Raw genomic sequence first — 21,716 nt, 5'->3', positions numbered from 1 at the left:
GCCATTAAATCCTTGAACATCAACGGACGACAACACCCGGTCAATGCGTACGTTACGGCAGGAGAAGACACGACGCGGGGAGTAATCCACGGGATAGAAGCACACACCCCTTCTGACGTGCTGCGATCGAACCTACGTATCCGATCGCAGGGACTGGAGTTGATCGACGCAAGAATGATGGGCGACTCACAAAGTGCCTTGCTCACCTTCTACGGCAGCCGAGTGCCAAGGTGTGTTTATTACTTCGGGGGAGAGAAACTCTGCACACCCTACCGAAATGCGGTTCAGTTCTGCCGTACCTGTGGCACCGTGGGACACCGCACCGACGTATGTCCACAGCCCGACGTACAGGTGTGCCGCTCGTGCGGGGTGCGGGAGCCTGCCGATGGACACACGTGCACACCCAAATGCGCCATTTGTGGGAGTGATCATCCAACGGGTGACCGCCGATGTCCCAAAAGACTAAAGCCAGTCAGGCAGGTATCAAGACCACGGCCAAAGAAACCAACGAAGACCCAGCTACGGTGGTTCGCCACTGAAGACGAGGACTCCGAGCTGGAGTTTCTTCCGGCCATGGATCGTCGCAGCCGCTCCAGAACCCGCTCGCCGTCGCGGAGCCGATCTTGTTCCGGGCAGCCGGGCCAGAGGAGACGGTCGGCATCCCGACCCAAGGTGCCTCAGCAGCAAGATCAGACAAAAAAGAAGGAGGCCCCAAGAAGCAAGTCACCAGGGATCCTACTGGCATGCAGCACCCCACAAAATATTCAGGTGAGCTGGGCGCAAGTCGCATCTCCCACTGCCAATGCTAAGAATACACCTACACCAATCACACAAAACCCAGAGTACAAGAAAATAGTAGAAGAAAACAAAATACTTCGAAACAGTTTAGCCGAGCTACGAGCCGAGTTTGAAGCTTTTAAGCGCACGGCAAACAACAGCACATCACAGCAACCCATACAAATTGCGGACCACACTTCGAAATCACCACCACAAACATCACTGCAACAAAGTACCGCCTCCAGCACTCATTCGTTAACGCTGCAACAGTTAGCACAAAACATGCAACTAATGTTCGCAGAGCTACACAAACTCAAACGAATGGTAGAGGATGTACAAACAAAAGCCGCAGCCGTCCCCCGAAAGAGGGTCAGTCAAAGTCCGGGAGCTCCTACCAGGACACCGAAAGCTATAGAGCACACTGATAGCGACAGTAATATCCATGGATAATATGGCAAACAACACAAAGAGCGGACACATTGAAATCTGGCAATGGAATTGCTGCACGCTACGCACTAAATTGGCTAATTTCACGCACTACATAGAATCGACGAGAATCCCTCCCGACGTTATCTGTATTCAGGAAATAGGGAAACAAAATAAAAAACTCAAAGGCTACGAGCTTTATGCTCACCCTGACTACCCTCAAGTAGCCACATTTGCCAAGAAGGATGTCGCGATTAGCGTAAATTATTTTTTCCGGGAACCTATTCAGCACCAGATAATCACGATTTGGCCGCAGAAAAGGGGCAAACCTAAAACAATTATTGTCAACGTTTATAGTTCTCCCAGAGAAAAACAGGCGGATTTTGAAAACGTGGTGGCCACCGCGGTGCGACTCGCTCAAGGTAGGGACAAATTAATATTGTTAGGCGACTTTAACGCTCAACACTCAAACTGGGGCTACAGTAGAGTCAATCCCAAGGGCATATTGTTAGCAGACGTTGTAGAGCGCTACGGACTTTTCCAGCTAACTCAACCGGATCTCCCAACGCGAATCGGGAACAGCGTGTCCCAGGACACTTCCCCCGACCTCACGTTCACCAACAACGAAAGTGAGACGCGATGGACGAACCTAGGTGAAAACCTAGGAAGTGATCACTATATCTTAAGCATATCGGTTAATGCAGCCAGGATTCGAAGAGCTATTGGCAAGGCAAGGCTATCCGACTGGACCAAATTTCGGGAAAAACAGAAAACAATCGGCAGCATAACAGACGTAGGAGAATGGGCCGAGCAGATCCGAGTTATTCACTCTAGGGTCACCAAAACAATTGAAACGACAACGGAGGCTCCAGCCGTGGATCGTCACCTGTTGCATCTCTGGGAAGCCCGGAGAGGCCTCACAAAAAGGTGGAAAAGGCAGAAGCTTAATCGTAAACTCAGGATACGGATAGCTCAGCTAGCGCAGGAAGCTAACGAATACGCACACAAGCTAAGCGACAGCAATTGGCGTCAGTTCAGCGACTCGCTTCGGGGCACGTTGACTACAAAGAAAACATGGCGCATTCTTCGAAGTATGATTGACCCGGGAGGAACAAAAACAGTCGCGAATCGCACACTTAAGCTGCTTGAAAACGAGTTTGAAGGTCGGGAAGCTGACATCATAGACAAAATTAAAGAGATATACGTAGGTACTGTACCGACCGGGCAATCCACCAAACCCGTTTACGAAGGTCAGGACCAACGTGAACTGGACGCCCCCGTAACCTTTGAAGAGGTTTACGCAGCGGCACACTCCTTCAAGAAAAACACGACCCCAGGGGTAGATCAGGTCACGAACGCAATGATTCGCAATCTAAGTGACGACACGCTAAAGAGCTTGACCAAATTCTTTAACGACACGGTCTGGACAGAGGACGGCGTCCTTCCAAAAGAATGGAAGGAAGCAAAAATTATTCTTATTCCAAAACCAGGTAAGCATCGTAACATCAACAACCTTCGACCCATCTCCCTAACGTCGTGCGCGGGGAAACTCTTTGAAAAGGTTGTGCAGGTCCGGCTCTCGAACCACATAGAGCTAAACAACATGTTCCCCTCCAACATGTTCGGTTTCCGACCCCACGTGTCAGCGCAGGACATTTTTCTACTACTAAAGCACGAGGTCCTGCACCCCAACAGAGGGTCGGAAGATAAATTTGTACTGGCATTGGACATCAAAAAGGCCTTCGACAGCACCTCCCACCACGCTATTCTGGAGGGACTGGAAGCGGTGAACTGCGGATCGCGAATTTATAACTACGTGCGCTCGTTCCTCAGCCACCGCACGGCCACAATCGGATTAGGCTCCACGAGGTCCGACACCTTCAACTGTCCCGACAGAGGTACCCCTCAGGGAGCTATACTCTCTCCACTGCTATTCAATGTAGGGATGAGAAAGCTAGCCCTGGAGCTAGATAAGCACCCGAATCTCGGTTGTGCGATATATGCCGATGATATTACGTTCTGGGCTCACCAGGGGTCCTACGGGGACAAGCAAGAAACCCTTCAAAAGGCTATAGACGCAGTCGTGGAATACGCGAGGGCGGCGGACATGGCATGCGCACCCGAAAAATCGGAATTCATTCGGGTGCGTGCGAAGTACGCAAGAAAGAAGGACTGGGTGCCGCTCACTTTGACTCTCGACGGGGTGCCAATTCGTGAAGTGGAGACACTCAGAATATTGGGGATGTGGATACAGCAGAATGCTGGAACATCTCACACCCTACAAAAACTAAAGGCGGTCACAGGAAACGTGGCCAGAATGATAAGGATAGTGGCAAGAAGCAGAGACGGCCTAACTGAGGGAGAGACCATCAGCCTGGTTCACGCATTCGTAATTAGCCGACTCACATACGCCCTTCCGTATCAGGCCTTGACAAACCAAGAGATTAAACAGGCAAACGCAATAATAAGAAAAGCCTTCAAAGCCGCCCTTGGTCTTCCCGAATGCACTAGCACAGAGAGATTCGAAGGACTGGGCCTGCACAATACTTTTGACGAGTACGCAGTTGCGACGTTATATGCCCAGAAAGAAAGACTTTGTTCTTCAACTCAGGGCAGGGAAGTATTGGCGAGGTTAGGCTTTCCCCTGAGACCCCAGTATTGCGGAGAGGAAACGGCACAGATAGACCGCAATGTTCGATCGCACATCGCGGTGGCCCCAATTCCCAAAAACATGCACCCCAAGTACCATCCCGGACGACGCAGAGCAAGGGCAAAGACCCTTCACAAACGTTTCGGCATGGGACCGGGGGTGTATTATACGGATGCCAGTCGAGCCAGCTCAGACACTTTCAGCATAGTCTCTACATGCAACAACAACATAACAACGGCATCCTTCAAAACCTCCTCGGCATGCGTGGCAGAGGCTGCAGCCATCGCCTTGGCCATTCAGGACGCCGAGCGCCAAACCAATTCGGCTGTCATATTAACCGATTCACAAGCGGCCTGCCGCCTGTTTTTACAAGGAACGGCACCCAAATCAATAATCAAAATTTTAGGCACTCAACTAGAGGGGCACCACACTATCGTCTGTTGTCCGGCACACGAGCGACTGGCAGGAAACGCTAGGGCAGACCGTATTGCTCGAGGTTTGAACGTCCGAGCAACGGCATGGCCTAGCGACGTCCTTCCACCGAATTCTCGTGACATCCTCCTACAGCAAAGGCAGGAGCGGAGACGTTTTGGACATTCTCACTCCGATTTAAACAGCGAACAGGAGAGGAACTGGCGTCGTATTCAGACGAATACATACCCCAACCTGCACCACCTACACAGAATACACCCCACGAGGTTCACTGACGAGTGCGCGTGGTGCACAGACACACCCACACTAAAGCACATCACATGGGAGTGCCCCAGGAGGCCTCCGCACATAGACAGTCCCATAGTACACCAACATCCACTAATGAGGAATAGGCTGTGGGAGGCATGGCTTGCGGACGAGGGTCGGGAGAGCCAGTTGGCTCTTCTGGACCAAGCCCAGCGAGCCGCTCGTGCCAGTGGGGCCCTGGAATAGGGGCTCCAACCATCGTGCCTTATTTTATTTAGATTGAATAAAGTTTTACTCTCTCTCTCTCTCTCTCTCTCTCTCGGAATACTGTAAGAACTAGCACAGAGGTGTGTGAAAGCGAGCGCAGAATGACAGACTTGATGGCACCCTACGCAGTAAGAGGGGACACAGGGCTTTTTTCTGGTGCAGTTTGAGCACGTGTGTGAGAAGGCAAAATTCGCGAGGAACACGTGGCCGCAACGCTTGCTTACGTTGCTGCCACGTGAGGTAGCTGATATCATTGCCCGCATGGGGAAAGAAGAAGCAGAGGACTTCGATGAACTCAAAGCGAGTCTGCTTAAAAAGTATAGGTTATCAGCAGAAGCATTCAGGCGAAAATTCAAGGAGGTCTAGAAGACCAAAAGTGAGTCATACTCCGACTTCGCATACACCATCGAGGTAAACCTGAAAGAATGGTTGCACTCGGTAACGCCGAGAAGACAATGCAGTGCGTTGCATTTGAACAGTTCTACCGCCGGCCGCCAGAAAACATCAAGTATTGGGTTCAGCATAGGTGAGGCGTGGACACTATCACGAGAGCGGCTAATCTCACTGAGGAGTATTTAACTCGCCGTGCGTTCGAAGGCAATGAAGCTCCTAAGAAGATGAATAAATACAGACCCGGCAAGCCAGAGCTATGGTCAAAGCCGAGTCAGTCTAAATCCAAGGAAAGGGCAGATTCGGTGAGAATTAGTGACGAGAACAGCAAGGGAAGTGAGGAGTCACCCGAAAAAAGGGCAGAAAGGTAAAAGAAAAAAAGCTTTCGAGGCAAAGAGACCAATAGTTTGCTACAACTGCCAGCAGACGGGGCGTATCTCCGTGGGATACGAAAATCTCAAACTAGTGTGGATGTCACTAACTAGTAACGAGGAAAATCTGAAATTTCTAGAACCGTACATTCGAGACTTTGTGGTAAACGGCAAACCGTGTACGGTGCTTCGTGACTCGGCAGCCACAATGGACGTGGTGCACCCGTCGTAGGTAGATGAAGGCCCGTTCACGGGAGAATCTGCTTAGATAAGGCAAGCCGTAGAGGGCCCCAATGTTTGTCTCCCTGGGGCAAAGATTCGAGTCCAAGGGCCTTTTGGAGTACTGAACATTGAAGCCGCCGTCTCGGCACATCTCTCGCCACAGTATCCATATTTGTTTTGTAAAAAATCTGAGGATTTGCTGCGACGCAGCGTAATTGGGTTTAGTGAGGGAACAGTGGAAGCCCTAACTCCTTCCAAGGCAAGGGAGCTCGCCGCCTGCCTTGGAAAGGCCGTGTAGGAATGTCCAGTGGTGGAGAAAACAGGTTTGACGGAGGATTCGTCAACCAGCAGCAAACAGGACAGCCCTATAGGGGATATTGCGGAAAGTACACTAGCTAATGAGCAGGTCAGGAAAGCACCGGAGCCTGAAATGTCTCGAGAGGTAGAATGCAGAAAAAGGTTATTGAATGTATGCCCTGCCATATTGATTGCCGAACAGGAAAAAGATTCCACCCTGCGTAACCTAACGCCAGACGCTAAAGAAGGTGTGGCGAAACAGAACGTCAAATTCCTCAAAAGGGCAAGCGTCCTCTATAGGAAGTACACCAGTCGACAGGGAATGCAATTCGACCAACTCGTGCTGCCGCATCCCTATTGTGAGCAGCTCCTGCACCTGGTTCACAGGGGCTTTTGGACATAGTATCTGGGCATTCAAAAACAAAGGACTGCTTACTGCAGAAATTTTACTGGCCCGGCTGTTTTCGAGAAGTAGAAGCATTCGTAAGCAGCTGCGACACATGTCAACGCATAGGCAAACCCGGAGATAAGGCTAAAGCGCCAATGAAACGTCTTCCCGTTATCACGCAGCCATTTCGCAGGCTCATAATAGACACAGTGGGACCACTTCCTACAACGCAGTCTGGCTATCGGCATATTCTCACTGTACTATGCCCCGCAACGAAATTCCCAGAGGCGGTGCCCCTCAAAGAACGAAGCTCGGTGGATATCGTCAACGCGCTTTTGTCTATCTTCGCGTGAGTGGGGTTTCCCACATAAATCGTGTCAGATCAAATATCCGTCTCTACGAGCGCACTGACCTCGACGTTCCTGGAAACATGCGGTATTAAAATTATTCACAGCTCAGTGTGCCGTCCGCAGTCAAACGCGGTAGAGAAAGTCGACTCAGTCATGAAATGGCTTTTGCGAGCCCTTTGTTATGGGCACAAAGCCGATTGGGAGGTTTATTTGCTTGCAGCAATGTTCGCGCTTCGAACTGCACCGCACCAGTCAACAGGTTTTTCACCTTCGGAGCTCGTTTACGGTAGCTGCCTTCGGTCCCCTTTTCGCATTGTTCGAGAAGTCTGGGAAGGCTGGGCGGACGATGCTTCAGTTGTGGCATACGTGCTAGAGCTGTTGGACCAACTACACACCTCCCGAGAATTAGCAGGGCAGGAAATGTGTAAGGCACAAAGCAATGCTAAGCATTATTATGACAGGACGGGAAAAGGTAATGAACCTGAAACCCTCAGTTAAAAACAAACTACAGGTTCAATTGGAAGGACCAGTTGACATGATTCTGAAATTATCTGAAACAAACTACGTAATCACGGTACCGGGAAAACGAGACACCACAAGTGTGCCACAGCAATCTACTTAAAACCTATCGGCAGAGGGAGGCCATAGTGAACATGTCACTTAACCAACCTGAGGAGATGTCTGTCGACATTCCGGAGTTAACGTCAGTAACGGGGGCAAAAAACATTCACGAGACCATTGAAAAGCTAGTAGCGCAGGCGGAGTTGAATCCCATTCAAAGGGCCGAACTGAGGGAGCTCGTGTTTGAATTTAAAGGCGTATTTTCAGACACACCGTGCAGGAACCCTGCGATCGTTGACGATATCGAGTTAACCTCATCAGACCCAGTTTGGTCTAAAGCTTATCGCGTTTCAGTTCGTCAATGTAAAGTCATGGCCGCTGAAATAAAAAAGGTGTTAAAGCTAGGTGTAATCGAACCCACAGAGAGTGATTATGCCTCGCCTCTTATTTTGGGTGAGGTCCCATGAAAGGAGCCGCGACCGTGTATGGACTACCGCAGGCTCAACCTAATCATGAAGGACCAGACCAACCCAAAACCGCATATCGAGGAAAGGCTTCAGAGAGTTAGCAGGGCTAATTTCATCTCCACGCTTGATTTATCAGAGGCCAGTGGCAGGTTCCGTTGACCGAGAGGGGAAGAAGGCTTGCGGCGTTTATTTCCCCGATGAGAACCTTTCGGCCGAAAGTTCTGAGCTTTGGATTGAAGAACTCTCCCCATTGTTTCTCTAGCCTTATGGACCAGGTGCTACGGGAAACTACGAGGAATGGAAGACTTTGCACTTCCGTATCTCGATGACATAGCAATCCTTTCTTCATCATGGACGGACCATATGCAACACCTGCGAACCATGTTGTGTCGTCTACGAGAAGCCATTTTAACTGTCAAGGCTCCAAAATACGAATTAGGGCACGCGGAGGTAGCTTATCTAGGTCGCGTAATAGGGCACGGTCATCGTCGGCCTTCGGAGGTTAAACTGACCACAATAGACAACTTCCCGCAACCACACACCAAGTGGGACATCAGGTCATTCCTTGGTTTGTCAGGGTATTACCAAAGACATATCCCGCGTTATTCCGATATTGCAAGTTCTTTAACAGATGCTCTCATAAAACAGAACCGAAGATGGTCAATCTCTCCAATGCTATTCACAGCATGTTTACAGGAGGTATTCAGAGACCTGGATTGGGAAGAATTGGGGATAAGAGTAAATGGAGAATACCTTAGTAACTTGCGCTTCGCTGATGATATTGCCTTGCTTAGTAACTCAGGGGACCAACTGCAATGCATGCTCACTGACCTGGAGAGGCAGAGCAGAAGGGTGGGACTAAAAATTAATCTGCAGAAAACTAAAGTAATGTTTAACAGTCTCGGAAGGGAACAGCAGTTTACGATAGGTAGCGAGGCACTGGAAGTGGTAAGGGAATACATCTACTTAGGACAGGTAGTGACTGCTGATCCGGATCATGAGAGTGAAATAATCAGAAGAATAAGAATGGGCTGGGGTGCGTTTGGCAGGCATTCTGAGATCATGAACAGCAGGTTGCCATTATCCCTCAAGAGAAAAGTTTATAACAGCTGTGTCTTACCAGTACTCACGTACGGGGCAGAAACCTGGAGGCTTACGAAAAGGGTTCTACTTAAATTGAGGACGACGCAACGGGCTACGGAAAGAAGAATGATAGGTGTAAAATTAAGGGATAAGAAAAGAGCAGATTGGGTGAGGGAACAAACGCGCGTTAATGACATCTTAGTTGAAATCAAGAAAAAGAAATGGGCATGGGCAGGACATGTAATGAGGAGGGAAGATAACCGATGGTCATTAAGGGTTACGGACTGGATTCCGAGCGAAGGGAAGCGTAGCAGGGGGCGACAGAAAGTTAGGTGGGCAGATGAGATTAGGAAGTTTGGAGGGTCAACATGACCACAATTAGCACATGACCAGGGCAGTTGGAGAAGTATGGGAGAGGCCTTTGCCCTGCAGTGGGCGTAACCAGGCTGATGATGATGATGATGATGATGATGATGAAGACGGTCAAGTGGGATGACGCAAAAGAAAAGGCTTTTAGTATGCTGAAGAAAGCAATAACGAGTCAGCCAGTGTTGAACGCACGCGACTACTCTAAGCCATTCATTCTTCAGTGATGCCAGCGACAGAGGTATGGGGGGTGGTGCTTTATCAAAAGAGAGATGACGAAAACGAACACCCCGTCCTGTACCCCAGTAGAAAGCTTTCAGCTTTGTGAAGAAGCATACAGTGCATCAGAGAAGGATTGCACCTGCGTGGTACGGGCGGTACAGAAGCTAGCTTGTTATATCACTGGTTCAAGGTTCACCATAGAGACTGACCACTGTCCCCTTATAGCTGCAGTCCATGTCTACGAAAAACGGCCGTCTTTTGCGCTGGAGCTGGGCTCTTCTACAATGCACCTTGGATATTCGCTATAAGAAGGGTAAATTTAACGGCAATGCCGACGGTCTGAGTCAGTGCCCCTTGAGTAGCGAAATCCTCATGCTCAGTCTTTTTTGCGTGGCATTTTAACGATGGTATTTCTTTTCATACGTTTTTTTATTATCGCGAAGTTGTAGTTAATTGTTAGGTGATTTTAGCAATAATGTGTTAGCGCTTTCAAGAAATGGCTGTTTTTAGTGGTCAGGGGTACATGACGCGCGACAGGGATGGGAAAGCAGCAGCGGTTTTTTTGTTGTAAAGCCTGGTGTATCTTGGGGGAGGGTGGCCTTGTGTTCACTCGCTTTGTGGTGGTGGGTCCGGCACTGTTCTGGGTGATTGCTTACCCAAACAGGAGCCGAACAGATCCGAGACCGGTTTGCAGGTACAGCTCACCAGACCGGACCAGGGAGAAAAGGCCCAAGAGCGCCACAAGGACTGATGAACGACGCCCAGGGATCTACCAGCTACGAACCAAAGCTTCGTCACGCCTGAGGGAAATTCTGCTGCTGAAACGCCAATCCTTCGCCCAGACGCTTCTGGCCCCTACGTGTCGGGATCTTCCTCCCCCGCCGGAGATACTGTTACGGTTGGCGTGTAACACCCCGGGCAAAAAGAATGCTCTACCACCATACCTCCTCGAAACGAAGGGTGGATTCCTAATTTCCTATGTTTGTCTCGAGTGAATGCCGGTCTGACGGACACCCTGGAGTGTGCGTGTGTGCGTGAAAGCCCTTTCCGCGAACCAGACAGCATCCCCGGGCTGCAACCAGGAGAGGCACACGGGTAAAGACGTCAACTGGGAGAACGGATCAATCGCCTATCCACAACCACACGCCCTTTCCACGAACCAGCGACACGCGAAAGAGAAGGGATCAGCTGCCTACGATCCCCAGGACCCGCGGGTTGCCACCAGTGGAGGCAAACTCGGGAAATCATCGTCCTGCAAAAATGGGTGCCGCCGCCAAGCAATGTGGGACAGAGTGCGCGTCACGTGACGTTGATGTGATCAGGATCCTGCCTACGATTTTAGTGGGAAAATTTAAAGAGCCCCGCAATTTACTTTTTTACTTCATTCTCTCCTTCTTATCTTTCACCAACCATTGAATAAACCATGCAGGTTTCCCTAGCAGTCGTATCGTCCCAGCCTGATCGCCGTGGTCTACCGGACGACGCCTGCAGCCTGCCGACAATGCCACGCTACCCAATAGTAACGCCGATCGAGGTTGAAGAAACAGGCGTCGCCACAGCTGTCGGCAGCGGTGGGGTACGCTACCCTAGAGAAGGCAACAGCGGATACCTCTGGCCCGCGCAACGCTATCGGTGATATTCGGCCGTTTCTTAGCCAGCCGAGTCGGGCTGAGTCGCTGGCGTTTCACGAGATAGCGATAACGTGGCCTAGAACAAGCGCTCATCACCACTGGTAGGTCGCGTATGTTAAAAAAAAAAAATTATGGGGTTTTACGTGCCAAAACCACTTTCTGATTATGAGGCACGCCGTAGTGGGGCACTCCGGAAATTTTGACCACCTGGGGTTCTTTAACGTGCACCTAAATCTAAGTACAGGGGTGTTTTCGCATTTCGCCCCCATCGAAATGCGGCCGCCCTGGCCTGGATTCGATCCCGCGACCTCGTGCTCAGCAGCCTAACACCATAGCCACTGAGCAACCACGGCGGGTGTCGCGTATGTTGTCTCAAGATAGAAAACAAGTCAGTTGGCGCCAACGTGCGATGACTCATTCCGTTTCCCGAGTGCAGGCGTCGTAGCTAATGAAGCAGACTACGGCTTGTATAAAGCAGACGACGGAAGCGAGAAGCGTTTTCGACGGAGTAATCGTAGGCTTTGAGATAGCTGCTTTCTTTTTTTAATCAGGAAGAAAACTGTTTTGCTTTACGAAGAACGTTAGGCTCGGTGCCTTCATTTTCAGTTTGTAAGACAAAACGTAAATATTGGGTCACGTTACGAAAGCAAGACGGAGGCCATCAGCGCCATTTTGTATGCGTCGCGCCTACGTCACACCTCGAAGAAAATGGCCGAATGTCCAGAATAGAGCCTGGGGTCTTGTTTGCGCTTGTTTCCATTGCCATGGCTTGCGATAGCTTTTTTAATCTACGATTGCTTTGCTATTCGACGAGTCATTTGTAAAAGCCGACGAGCTTGACCTGCAGATCAGATTTTCGACGATTGCCGACTCTGCTACGTGCCTCTCTCAAATTATATCTCGCAGCATTTTGATGGGGGCGAAATTCAAAAAACGCCCGTGCAGTTAGATTGAGGCGCACGTTAAAAGAATCTAACTTCTCTAAATTATTCCGGATTCCCTCATTATGGCATGCCCCGTAATCATATCGTGGGTTCGGCATGTAAAACCCCATAATTTAATTAATTTTTTTTATTATCTTTGCCGTGCGCTGAGGTTGCAGTTGCTAGAATATATTTCTTTGTATGGTAAGTCAGGAATTATGTCCGTGTATTTCACCAGAATACACAAGTCTAACCTTGTCACGAGTATTTGGTCCTGACCTGCCGTGGTTGCTCAGTGGCTATGGTGTTGGGCTGTTGAGCACGAGGTCGCGGGTGCAAATCCCTGTCGCGGTGGCCGCATTTCGATGGCGGCGAAATGCGAGAACACCCGTGTACTTAGATTTAGGTGCACGTTAAAGAACTCTAGGTGGTCGAAATTTCTGAAGTCCTCCACTACGGTGTGCATCATAATCAGAAAGTGGTTTTCGCAGGTAAAACCCCATAATTGTTTTTTATTTGGTCCTGTATATTTTTCAAATCAAACAGCCAGCTCGGGCCACGTAACCCAAGTTTCGTACGTTCACTTCAATAACATACCTAGTGACCAGCATTCTCATGCTCTTTCACCATTTCCCGTGCACAACTTTGGGACAGAAGTATTTGCGCAGTCTAGCTGCCGCATTTTTATCATCTAAATGGCTCAGTCTTGCCCCACAATAATTTCCTAAGTTTATGAGACGCTATACTTAGTCACCCTGCACTGCGCCTAATGCCAGCCGACGCACTTCCCTTTGGTGAACTTGCAACTGAGACACCATCAATAATAATAGGCATAGAGTGGCGTTTGCAAAGGATAACGCTAGCACCATTCCTCCTTTCCAAATTCATCGTTGTACTGCAGATATCCTGAAGCTTCAAGGTGCTGTACCTTTTACTTTACCGATGTTCTACTTTTTCTTTCTTCTCAAAATAATAATCTTGTTTTTTAGGCCATTGATGTGTATCAAATAAAGTAAGGTACAGAAGGAGGACCCAGATCACAAGGCTCTAAGGGAAACTGAAGTGCGGTGGAGGTCAAAACGATAAGTCAGCACATCTGCGACAACTTAGGTTCTTTATTTCGCGAGCTGTTTTCGGAGAAGATCAGTGGCACCATGGATATAGTTTTTCGACGGTGTTAGTTGGGTGCAGCCCACTCAATCTCTGCTTCGCATGATAGTAGTGCTCTGCTGATACCGACCGTGTTGCTGGGCTAGTTTACCTAGCTAAACGTTGCGCGAGCAAAGTGGACAACAATTCCTTCTACAATGCTCACAGGTACACATTCTAGAAGTAAAATGTGAATGGGGAGAAATGGCCAATTGTTGCCTCCTCCTCCAAAAGACCGCGTTCCATCGGGTTCATTTGGCCAGAGGCGAGGAGCAACAAAAACCAAGAACTGTTCACGCCTCCTTTCGCACCCAACCTGTTTGGCGCAGCAGCGCGGGCTCCAGCTGCGCGCATAACACGCCGCGCGCAACTTCGCTACAGTAAAGGAGAGGGAGGAGGAAAAGGCAGTGACAAAAAAAAGGAAGAATTATTTGTACTGGCAAGGTAATTCGCATTCTCACCGGGTGGTTGCTGTGTATGCTGCGGGTGTGCGCGGATAACTACCTGCGCCAATCAATTCAGTATTTTGTTCAAGGGAAAAGCGAATTAAGTAAAATGTCTGGGATCTACAAATACCGAAACTTGATATGAGCTGACTAAGAAGTTGGGAACACGCATGAATGCGGCTGTTTCATTGCTGAAGAAAGTTAGTAATGAAAGCTGATGATCTATTTCATTCCTGCTGCATGTAATTTTTTTACTTCACATGGAGCTGGCTGAAATTTATTTAAAGAAATTTAAAAAGTGCTTTTATATGTTTATATAATTGCAGGCCACAGACGCAGGCACCAACCGACACGGGATCTTTTTTTTCTGCAGAAGCTGTGTGGCTGAATCAGTTGCCTCACTATTGGTGATTTAGTAAATTATCAAAACGAACATGCTAAGAACAATAAATGTCACTGTAGAAAAACTCAAAACGCTGATGCTATTTATGTGGGGGAAACGGCAGAGCATGATGCTGTGCGGGCGCATGAGGACAGTCCGGCGTATAGCGTCACTTCCTTACATGGCCCGTGCATTTGTTGCTTCTTTTTGCATGATACAATCATCCCCCCCCCCCACGCCCGAACCCCCCCTCCGAAAAAAATGAATAGAAACGAAGTAGTAGCATTGGCTCCTAATAAACCTCGTGACACAACTTTACGACGCGCATAACATAAGCGATGCAAGAAAGAATGGTCCCGGGGATCTCGTTTACAATGGCCAGATTGAAGGTTAAAGTTGGTCAAATTGAAAAACATTCTAAATAAAGTGCTTCGACAGACAGTAAAGAACACCAATCGTTATATCACAGAACGAAAAAGCATTGAATTGGCATGAAATCAGACGAGCCAATCTCTGCCGGGGTATGGAAATGAAAACATATTGTTGCGTGTGGAAAGACACAGACAGAAGAGGCTATTTACAGGCTATTTACACTGGAGCCAGGCAGCCAGGCTGACACTCGCTCGCGCCAAGCGCACCGACCAACTTCGTCGTCGTTCTCGCGGCGGCTCATTTCTTGAGCATCGCTTGAGCATATCGTAATACTACCCCCCGGCGGCAAAAGCACCATCACAGTGCTGTTAAATATCCAAGGCGCGTGGAGAGTTGTAGGGCTTGAGTCGGGCGACGTGGACGATGTCCCTGGTTGTCACAGCGGAGGACGTAGTGGGCGTGGCTAAAACGATTTCATAGGTGACATCGGTCACTTTGCGGAGCACGCGATATGGGCCTGCGTAACAAGAAAGGAGTTTTTCACATAGGCCAACTTTACGCGAAGGTGACCAAAGCAACACGAGGTTGCCGGGCACAAAATGGACATCACGGTGACGGAGGTCGTAGCGTTGCTTCTGCTTGTCTTGGGACACTTGTAGACGACTGCGCGCAAGTTGCCGAGCGTGGTCAGCATGGGCGATTGCATCACGGGTATGAGCGCCAGTTGAAGCTGTGGCGGACGGAAGCACAGTGTCCAGTGGTAGCGTTGGTTCGCGGCCATACAAGAGGTAAAACGGGGAAAAGCCAGCAGTTTCGAGACGGGAAGAGTATTACGATTATGCTCGCCAATGTCATCTTTTATCTCGGCGGCACCCCACGCGTGTGGCACCAAACGCATGACGACGAGATAACCAGTTGGGACAATTTCAAAAAGAAGCTACGGAAACTGTTCGGCGACCCCATTGGGCGCAAGGCTGCCGCGAGAAAGGCTCTTTGCGTCTCGTGTACAGTCATCTACGGAGCCGTACGTTTCCTACATCCTCGACGTCTTAGCTCTATGCCGCAAAGCTGACGATGGTATGTCCGAAGCCGATAAAGTGTCACATATTCTAAAAGGCATCGCCGACGACGCTTTCAGTTTGCTTGTTTTCGGCAACGTCTCGACTATCGACGCCATCATCAAAGAATGCCGTCGCCTTGAGCAAGCTAAGAGCCGCCGTATTACACACCACATCACACGGCTACCCAACACTGCTGCTACGTCGACATGTGAGGGTCGCCCACGTCAGACCACCACCTCTGACGACGTCACCAGTATTGTTCGCCGCGAACTCGAGGCTACCTGTTCGCCAGCTTTCTCCACGACGCCTCCCGATCCGCCAGCAACCACCATTGCGATGATCCAGGCCGTCGTCCGACAGGAATTTCAGAACATGGGTCTGAACTCTGTGTGTTCCACGTCTCAACCCAACGTTTCCCGGTTCTCTAGCGGCCCTCCTCGTCCTCGGCAGTCCTTTTCCGCCACATCTCGCCGCAACCCGTCCGATTGGCGTACCCCTGATGACCGGCCGATCTGCTTCCACTGCTGTCGCATCGGCCACGTCGGTCGTCACTGCCGCAACCGATGGCCACCAACTCCTCGGACATACACCGCCGCTTATACCCCGCACCTCCACCCGAATGTTGCGTGTGGAAAGACACAGACAGAAGAGGCTATTTACAGGCTATTTACACTGGAGCCAGGCAGCCAGGCTGACACTCGCTCGCGCCAAGCGCACCGACCAACTTCGTCGTCGTTCTCGCGGCGGCTCATTTCTTGAGAATCGCTTGAGCATATCGTAATAATATTATAGCAATCACGTTGTAACTGAGCCGACGTTGCTGGCAACAGTGCAAGAAAGTACAATAGTGCTGGTGTACTGTTGGTAAAACCGTCCCACGATGCCCGGGTAAATATTCCAGCACAGGGCACAGGGTGGCTGCAAGGGGCTAGTTATGGTGATCTCATGCAATGGCATAGCCACCAGTGAAATCCCTAAGGCAACACCGGTCCTTCGTAGACCCTGCCATTGCTCGCTGAAAACCGCCATTGGCCACATATGATGTTCTGCAAGGGGTATGTTTATATTTACGTATCTATTCGCAATTTCATTGCAAATAGTGGCCCAAAAGGCGCACACGCGTTTGCGCCAGGGGAGTGCTGCCGATCATAGAAATAAAAATGCTCAGCTTTGTCTGGAACAAAAAGAAATTTTGTCGAAATCTCGGGAAGTCTAGCTTGAGAGATACGGGGAACAAAACTCAGAGTCGTAAGCAGCCTCTGTTGCGGCGCCGACATGACACCGCGAACGTGACACCAAGTTTTAATTTCAGTCACAGAAAATTACCTTCAAGCTTCCAAGTCAAACATGGGTTATGAAGCTACCGGAGCACAATGACTGCAAATCGCAAAGTACACGACAGGAGGTGAAAGCCCTAGGCTCAACGCGAAAGCCCTGCAACGGAACTTGTGCCGTTAAAACGTCTCACTTTGCTATCAATTTCTATGGACTTTGAATGAAGTATTTATCTTTATCGTCAAACCAAACGTATGCTGTTATACCAAACAAATCAAAAAGGCACATTTCGACGTAAGCGCGCACTTATGGATTGCCGAACACGACAAGCTGGTTGTGGCTCTGAGCTAGCAACTGAGTACGAATGCGTTTAGTAAAATTTACTATGAACCGCCCATAGGCACAGGAACCATACATAAAATGCGAGCATTCTTGTGCTCGAGTGAGTTTCGACATCAACGGGAAAACAAAGCAATGGTCGCGTATCTGCGTATTTTGCGCCAAATGAGGTATGCGTAAGCGAGGTTGTGCTACGTCTGCATACAGCATCCAAGAAAAACCATTTGCACACATTTCACATTGGTCTCGTAAAGTCAAAGAATGCTTTGGCGCTGTTACTTTGTGTTAGGGAAGCCGTTCCATCTTCTTGGCAATTCGAATAAACTTCCGTGTCACTATTGGTAATTTGTTGTTTTCCACAGTTGTTTTTCTTGTTGAGCGAATTGTAAACGTGTTCACGTATTCTTCTGTGACTACGGCTTCATGCAGACGGCTGTGTTTAAGCATAGCAACTTTCAATTGACATTATTTCAGCTTAGAAACAAGATAAACTCAGACATAAATATAAACTACAACATGCTTATTTTCTTTTGATAGCACAAATAATTACTTTTGCAGAAAACATACTAACAATCTCAACAAACCCGTGTTGCAAGGATCTCGGGAAATCTATAATTTTTTTTACTGTCCGCGTTAGGCAAAAACTAGCATGCGAAGTTGACAGAACTGCCCTAGTGGCACATACCCACACACCCAGTAGCGCATATCTGTCAAAATGTTTAGACTGCACTTTCCCTGCGATCGGCTAACGAAAGAGGCTGGCAAATAGCTAATGCAGAAAGCAGGCGATGATTCGTCAAGAAAGCATTTGTCTTTAAAATTTCTGGGAACGTTTTGCTTAAAACATTGTGTACGTTTTATGATCTAAAGAATGAAAATCGCATTAATTGTGTCAGATGGTGTTGTAACAATACGACAAGGTGGTAGAGCATGATGCAGCACGCGTGATAACCGCTGTTGCCCAACAGGAACCGCGCGCTGGCAGGTACGAGGATACTGCACTGCAACGAAACATGTCCCTACACTAAAATGAAGAGGAACACCGGCTGCGGTGCTTCTGGCGACACACATCCATGTTCCACGAGTCCAAACCGACCACGAGTTCAGATCGGCACGAGTTCAGACTCTCGGTGTCTGTAGGCGCTAGATTTAGCTTGACGTTTACAGTCCTCTTCGCTCTGGCATACGTGTGCATGACGCTGTGTTAAGCACACAACTGCTGAGCGGCAAAGAAATTGTGTGCACAACGGTCATGGTAGCAGGTCAAGCCAGCAGGACGTTGTGTCTGTCGCATACCAGATTGAGTGGAGCCTGCTTCTTTTTGTTACACGGCGCGTAAGAACTTGTAACACAAGCAAGCCTGGTCGGTTGATGGCGGTGGCCCCAACGCACCTCTGCAGCCGTAATTGCTATAGCAAATAAACTGTTACTATGACATCCAGAAAACCTCAACATCCGTTGAGTGAAAAAGCATTTCACAGCTCAAACATGCACATTCTAACTTGGGCACGGAAATAACGATGGTGGGGAGTGCAACGGCACACCAACCCTACCGAGCCCAGAACGAATCACTTCTCATGTATAAATTTGCGGCTTATGGAAAAGATTGTAAATGTGATTAAGATGCAAGTCCTGCGCGGGTACTGCAGTGATTATAATGTAATCACCAATGTGGTGCAAAAAAATGAAATGCACAAAATGAAATAAATAAAATACAATAATTGTATAGAGCGCTAGAATATATTGGAATTGGAAAAGCCCTAATAGAAGGATCGTACCAAAGGTGCTATTTAGTATAAATATTTTTTTTTCTTTTGCGGGAACAAAGTTTGTTTTTTACAAGCAAAAAGAATTAGAAGGTTCGGGACAGAAAATCTAACAAAACTAATTAAAAGCATTTCGTATTTTGTATGCTAAGGTATTTGAGAGCCAGTTTTTCTTTTTTTTTCAACTTCTCACGAGCTTCGCACATAATATCTTCGATATGTGCGGAAGCCCAGCGTGTGCTCGAAGGACCGACCAAGGCCCGTCACTGAACGAGCCTGTGCCCGGCTGGAGCCCGCGGCTTCAGTTCCAAGCCAGGGCAACGTCCCAGAACATTAGTCCCACGCCTTATCGAACGCGGCCCGCGGGTGGGTTGGGCCTGGTACTTCTGATAAAGACGGTCAATTCAGTGCTCTACGCTGGGTATTTGCCACTGGTTATGTGCCGCACTTCAATGAACGGAAACTCGGGTCGATGGTTATGCGGGTATGTGTGGAGAAAGAAGTGCGAGAGAGGACTCCGTTGCAGTACACGACTCATATATGAAGCCCTGCGGCGGTGACGATACCATTTGCCGTTAAGTTGCTTTAGTGCGAATCCGATCAACGTGAGTAGTTATCCTGACGTGGTTGCTTCGGGAATATTTTAGAGCGAAGCTGTATATGGCTAGGTTCTGGAAAAAAAAATTTGCGTCTATCGAGCGGTGTAGATATAGAATTTCTCCTCATACGTGGGCCAATCCCAAAGGTATTGCAATACCGGGCTAACCAGCGGCTGAGGTTAAGAAGGATTTAAGCACTCTGCCAACTTGCAATAAATAAGTTTAATATCTTTGGTCCAATCGCAACCCGTATAAGATATTAAGCTGATATGAACAGATACTACACTTTGAACCGCGTCGGCCATGTCCACGTTCGCACGGCCGTCTCTTTGTCTCTTTAAAGCGATTGCGTATATCTCCATTCTTTCCGTTCTCCAGTGATGGCGATCTCGTAAGTGTGCTGCCCACCAGGACTGCCAAGCGGTAAAAAACGCTAACCGTCCATGCGGCCGCGATCGCGCACACTTGGAACGTTTCACCGGAGCAACGGCCTGCTTTCCGAGGGAGTGTGTGGGTAACCAATTTTGTATGTCCTGTGTTGTGTGTGATTGTTTGTGGTTTTCGAGTGGTGTCACAGCCATTGCTGCACTGCGGGACGTCGACCAACGCACAATCGCCTTGGCTACGGTGAAGCAGTGTGTGCCGTCGGAGTGCGGCGAGGTGCGTGTCTACTCCACGTGCCGGGATTCGTTAGCAAAAGATGTCGTGCCGCGTGTTTGCAACAATGCATGGGTATGTATTCCTCCCGGTGACTCATCATCTTCCGAGGTTCAATACCATAGAGGATCACCTAATCGCGCTTCGCCTTCCTTTTATGTGCATACGGCGTTTGACAAAGTTAATAGACAGTTTGCTATTCAGGTGCCCAAATATACAGCTTCGCTGGTCATTCATCTTCACAGAGGGGGATGGCACTGTATTTTTCCTTGTTGCTTGCGCAATCCAGTTCACGCATGTCGTCATGTTGAAGCTGATACATGTCAAATGCTTCATTAGCATGGTTAAGTCGGTTATTGTTGTGGGAAGGAATGTTAGTGTGGATTTAAAAAAGGGGTAAAGCTGACTTTATGCAACGCTTCGCTAATTGGGAGTATGGTGAGCTTAAGAGGGCATACTTGTATTCTATGGATATAGCGTTAAAGGGGTCCTGAACCACCCCTTGGCCTTGGTGAAATAACATAATCCGCGGGTACCATACGCTGCTGTGAAAGTCTCAGACAAGTGTTGCTACCGTACGCGGATCGTGGAGCTCGCAAGTAAATCGTGAAATCACCTTTCTCTCAAACGCTCTCTTTTCACTAGGAGGTCCTGTCCTCACTCTCTTCAAGACGCACTATTTTGTCATCAGATGCACCATTTCGTCATCATATGCACTATTTCGTCTGTCCCTTAGACGGCTGCTATTGGCCGATAACCAGCATAAACCTGGGGTCGGCTATATGGCGTAGATACCATGGGCGCCGCGGGGTGCCGCCACGAGTCTACTGGCTAGGCGCACTGCGGCTCGCTGAGGACAACCGCGTTTGGCTTATGTTTAGCGCGTTGTAGGCCCCAAAGGCGGAAGTCATGGCACCTACGTTAAAATCTAAAATGAAATTTTAACTGCGCTCCACGGTGGCATTTGGAAGGCGGAGCGTTGTGCGCACGCCCCACTGCGCGGTAGCCTTCGCAGTGCAAAGAATTGAAGAAGGAACGGGAGCACAGCGGACGCCATGTTTGATTACCAATAGCTCCGCTTCTTCTGAACGCATTGAAGTGCTTTTTTGCGGTACAGTATTTCTGAAATTGCCTATTTTCACTTCACTTTCCCCGCTTTGATACATAAAGGGGTTAAGGGCCCCTTTACCCCATGCGCCACTCTGGCCGACATAGAGGAGCGGCACGCCACACGAATCAGCAGCCAGCACTGGCAAAGTCTGGGGAAGAGGCAGGCAATGTTGAGCGTTGAATTCCCCAGTCTTTACCGCAGTAAAAACGTAATACTCACGGCGTTGAAGAAGACACCAAAGTACATGATGACATCAGTCTTTTTAAACCCGAATACTTGAGCATGCGCTGAGTCTTGCACGATGTGTATTTCGGGGTAGTAGGTTTTTCCACGGCTTCGAGCCTCTGCATGAGCGCAACCCTTGCATAAATTTTATTATAAAATATTTAGGGCGTGCACTCGGTCATAAACAACTATAGGCATTCTTTAATACGAAACTTTTATGTGATGGCTTCTCCACCTGCATTTGTAAACTACCAAGATAACGACC

At 48.9% G+C, this 21,716-nt stretch overlaps 1 protein-coding gene and 1 pseudogene across 1 annotated transcript in view; both read right to left on the bottom strand.

Annotated features, from left to right (window-relative positions):
* The window catches only part of LOC126530096 (venom metalloproteinase BumaMPs1-like), a 114,165-nt gene that overhangs the window by 69,542 nt on the left and 22,907 nt on the right, over positions 1-21,716 (bottom strand). Inside the window, exon 6 of the mRNA XM_055070187.2 lies at positions 21,446-21,570. Within this exon, the coding sequence (XP_054926162.2) occupies positions 21,446-21,570 (125 nt within the window). The remainder of the gene's footprint in view (positions 1-21,445; positions 21,571-21,716) is intronic.
* LOC126530155 (U2 spliceosomal RNA) lies at positions 19,583-19,763 on the bottom strand (annotated as a pseudogene).

This window comes from Dermacentor andersoni, chromosome 5 (genome assembly GCF_023375885.2).
Source record: "Dermacentor andersoni chromosome 5, qqDerAnde1_hic_scaffold, whole genome shotgun sequence".
Classification (NCBI taxonomy): domain Eukaryota; kingdom Metazoa; phylum Arthropoda; class Arachnida; order Ixodida; family Ixodidae; genus Dermacentor; species Dermacentor andersoni.
The sequence above is the reverse complement of the archived record's forward strand: the minus strand, read 5'-3'. Positions and strand labels throughout refer to the sequence as shown.